Genomic DNA, 3,780 nt, shown 5'->3' on the forward strand with positions numbered 1-3,780 from the left:
CTGGGCTCCCTCCGCGTGAGGAAAGACGCCCCGCGCTCCGGAGTTCGCCCTGCGGGGAGAGGCCCTCGCTAGCACGGCTTCTCTCTGACCTTTTAATTTCGGGAGGTAGGCAATTTAGGTCCCTCTCTCTGTCGTCCCAGATAATGCGTAATGTTTTCAGCTATCCAATTAACTCGAGGCGTTAATTTCTCAACATAGTTGGAGAATAAATGTGGATAATGCCACAGACCCTGATATTGAAATATATACATATATATATATATGTTTTTCGTATTTCTCTGTAGGTTTTGGAGGCTCCAAGTTCCTATACAACCCCACAAGAACTTCTGTTGACCCATCGAGGATCATTTTTTTACCGGATCGTTGTAACACCGTCTTCACTGAGCCTTCCACCCAGTGCCTCTGCCATGGTCCTGATTGCCCCCAGTGAAGTTTTTTGATGCTTGCTTTTTTGATCATGTGACACTACCGCTTGTCCACCTTTCTCCTTTTAGTTGCCAAATACATTAGGAGTAAGTTGGTGCACTGTTAAAGTACAGCTTTCCACTTGATCACTTGGGACGAACTTGTAATGCTCACTTCTGTCCAGCTCCCCGAACTTGCTTGTCCGTGAGTTTCATAACATACACCTGCGCAATTTACAAGTCTTTGCCGAGAAGAACTAGCGTTCCATATGATGTGCGGACAGACAACATACCCAGGAAAGTGGAGTGTCAAGTCTGTAAACCCCATCTAGAATTGTTAAGAGCCATCAAGTCCATACCAATTTATAGAGACTCGGTATACGGTTTCCTAAGAGCAGCTGGTGGGTTTGAACTGCCAATATTGTGGTTCGCAGTCCAGTACTACTCCTATAGCACCACACCAGGAGTGCAGAATTAAGCTCTATTTCCTAGTACATTTTCCAGAATGCCCCAGCTGTGTTTTTGGTAACTTTCGCACAGCTCGTCAACTGCAATGATGCTGACCAGAATTGAATATTCAACAGGACTGTTTTAGGGAAGGATATTGGTTAAACTTCTAACCTCTGCTAAGATTGTAGTTCATAAAAACAGTTTAAAGTAAGGAGGTGGAAAGACAGAAGATAAGAGTTTACTGAAATTTTTTCTTGCTTTAAAACAGTCCTAGCTGTTTCGTGTGTCTCTTCTATACCTGAATGTTATTGTGTGTAATAGAGAACCATGCACACTACACGCACTAATAAATCCTACTTAAATTGAATTTCCATAATTTTAAAACAGTCCTAACTGTTTTAATGCAGTCGGTGAAGAGACTCACGTAGATTTTTCCTGAATATAGACCAGCACAGTAAGCATATAGGTCCTGGGGAACTAGAGAGAGACCTGAAGAGCCCATTTTTCAGTATCTTTGTATTTAAATTCTCAGTTGTTAAATATCTTGTTCTAGTAGTTGCCAAAATACCACACTTAAAATGTTGGGGAAACGAAAGCGTGTGGTGTTGACAATTAAAGACAAACTTGATATTATTAAAAAACTCGAGGAAGGCATCTCTTTTAAAAAACTTTCTATGCTATATGGAATTGGTGAATCAACAGTTCGTGATATTAAGAAGAACAGAGAAAGGATCATAAACTACGCAAACAGTTCAGATCCTACAAGTGGCATATCCAAACGTAAATCCATGAAATCATCAACATATGAGGAACTTGATAGAGTTATGATAGAGTGGTTTAATCAGCAGAAAACAGATGGGATTCCAGTGTCTGGAACAATCTGTGCAAAACAAGCTAAGTTCTTTTTTGATGCTTTAGGGATGGAAGGTGACTTTAATGCGTCTTCTGGCTGGCTAACTCGATTTAAGCAGCGTCATGGTATTCCAAAGGCTGCTGGTAAAGGAACAAAATTAAAAGGAGATGAAACTGCTGCCAGTGAATTTTGTGGTAACTTTCAAGAATTTGTTGAGAAGGAGAATTTACAACCAGAGCAAATTTATGGTGCTGATCAAACTGGATTGTTTTGGAAATGTCTACCATCAAGGACATTAGCTCTTGACACTGAGCAAAGTACTGGGTATAGGTCAAGCAGAGAGAGAATCATTATTATGTGTTGTGCAAATGCCACAGGTTTACACAAACTTAATCTTTGTGTTGTGGGAAAAGCAAAAAAACCCCGTGCATTCAAAGGAACGGACCTTTCTAACCTTCCTGTAACTTACTTCAGTCAAAAGGCTGCATGGATAGAACATTCTGTTTTCAGACAGTGGTTTGAAAAATACTTTGTGCCTCAGGTACAGAAACATTTGAAATCCAAGGGTCTTTTAGAAAAAGCAGTTCTTCTTTTGGATTTTCCCCCTGCACATCCAAATGAAGAAATGTTGAGTTCAGATGATGGCAAAATAATTGTGAAACATTTGCCACCTAATGTTACAAGTCTAATACAACCTATGAGCCAGGGAGTTCTAGCTACAGTAAAAAGATACTACCGAGCAGGACTTCTCCAGAAATATATGGGTGAAGGAATTGACCCAAAAATGTTTTGGAAGAACTTGACAGTGCTGGATGCAATTTATGAAGTATCAAGAGCTTGGAATATGGTAAAATCAAGTACTATAACCAAAGCATGGAAAAAACTTTTCCCTGGCTATGACGATAATCCAGGTGTAAACATTGATGAAGGAGCCATTTTAGCAGCTAATTTAGCAACGGTTTTACAGAAGACAGAAGATTGTGAACATGCTGACATTGGGCATATCGATCAGTGGTTTGACTCTCAGAGTAATGACTCTAGCTGTCAGGTGCTAACTGACAACGAAGGTCCTGAGGATCAGGCCAAACCTGCTGAGCAAAAGCCTTCCAGTAAAACTAGAAAAACAGAACTGACTCTAGAGAAGCACATTAGTCATAAAGCTGCACTTGAATGGACTGAAAATTTACTGGATTATCTAGAACAACAAGATGACATGCTTCTGTCTGATAAATTGGTATTACGTAGACTTAGAACGATAATAAGAAGAAAACACAAGATTCAAAATAGCAAAAATCATTAAATGCTTTGCTGTATTTGTATTTTGTGACTTTATCTACAGCAGAACTTAATTATCCTGTTTGAAGTGCTGTGGATTCCAAGGCCAAACACGTGCTTTCCAGATTAACTGCCTTTTTGGATTACTGGAACTGAACCTCTTTAATGCTGACATTAGTAATTGAGCGTTGACATGTAACTTGTCTGTGTTCTGTTTCTAATCTGTATTATACAAAGTCGATTATAAGGTGCCTGAGATCAGGGATTGTATGTCTCAGCTGTGCCTGCATTTCATTGTGTATAATAGAAAATCATTCACACTATAGGCACTCAATAAATCCTACTTAAAATTTCATTTTATGATTTTCTGAACTTTAATTTCCAAACTGAAGTGTGGTAGGGGTAATTTTCCATTTCCATTACTTCCCCACTACTGAAAACTTTGACGAGCTTACCAAAGATGGTACTTAAAGTGTTTTGCTGTGACTGCAGGGAATTCAAGAACATAATCTAAAGCCTGAAGTGTATGCCATTTTGAACCAGTAAGATTTGAGCAATCATCATTTCAGATTGACTGTCTCTGAGTTTAATGAAGGAAGACAGAATAAGGTTAAAGTGTCCCTAGGGTAAGGGGTTTTCCATCTAATAGGGAAAGTTTCTACATAGTTATGGAGTACATGTCATCTTCATTTTATGAAAATACTCATAGATTTCAGTTCCTAAATCATTTCAATCCTTTTGATAGGATAGCTGTAGCAAAGCTTGCAAAGTATGTTGTATGATTTCCTGTAGCATGTT

At 39.0% G+C, this 3,780-nt stretch overlaps 1 protein-coding gene across 1 annotated transcript; it reads left to right on the forward strand.

The window, feature by feature from the left end:
- The first annotated feature begins 1,277 nt into the window (after nucleotides 1–1,277).
- Nucleotides 1,278–3,343, forward strand: TIGD2 (tigger transposable element derived 2). The gene has a single exon (XM_006867760.1). The coding sequence runs from the start codon at nucleotides 1,433–1,435 to the stop codon at nucleotides 3,005–3,007; it is 1,575 nt and encodes a 524-aa protein (XP_006867822.1). The 5' UTR covers nucleotides 1,278–1,432; the 3' UTR covers nucleotides 3,008–3,343.
- The last annotated feature ends 437 nt before the right edge of the window (nucleotides 3,344–3,780 follow it).

The sequence above is a fragment of the Chrysochloris asiatica genome, unplaced genomic scaffold (genome assembly GCF_000296735.1).
Source record: "Chrysochloris asiatica unplaced genomic scaffold, ChrAsi1.0 scaffold00109, whole genome shotgun sequence".
Classification (NCBI taxonomy): Eukaryota; Metazoa; Chordata; class Mammalia; order Afrosoricida; family Chrysochloridae; genus Chrysochloris; species Chrysochloris asiatica.

Coding starts and splice junctions, on each gene's coding strand:
- TIGD2 (XM_006867760.1), top strand. CDS start 1,433: ATGTTGGGGAAACGAAAGCGTGTGGTGTTGACAATTAAAGACAAACTT.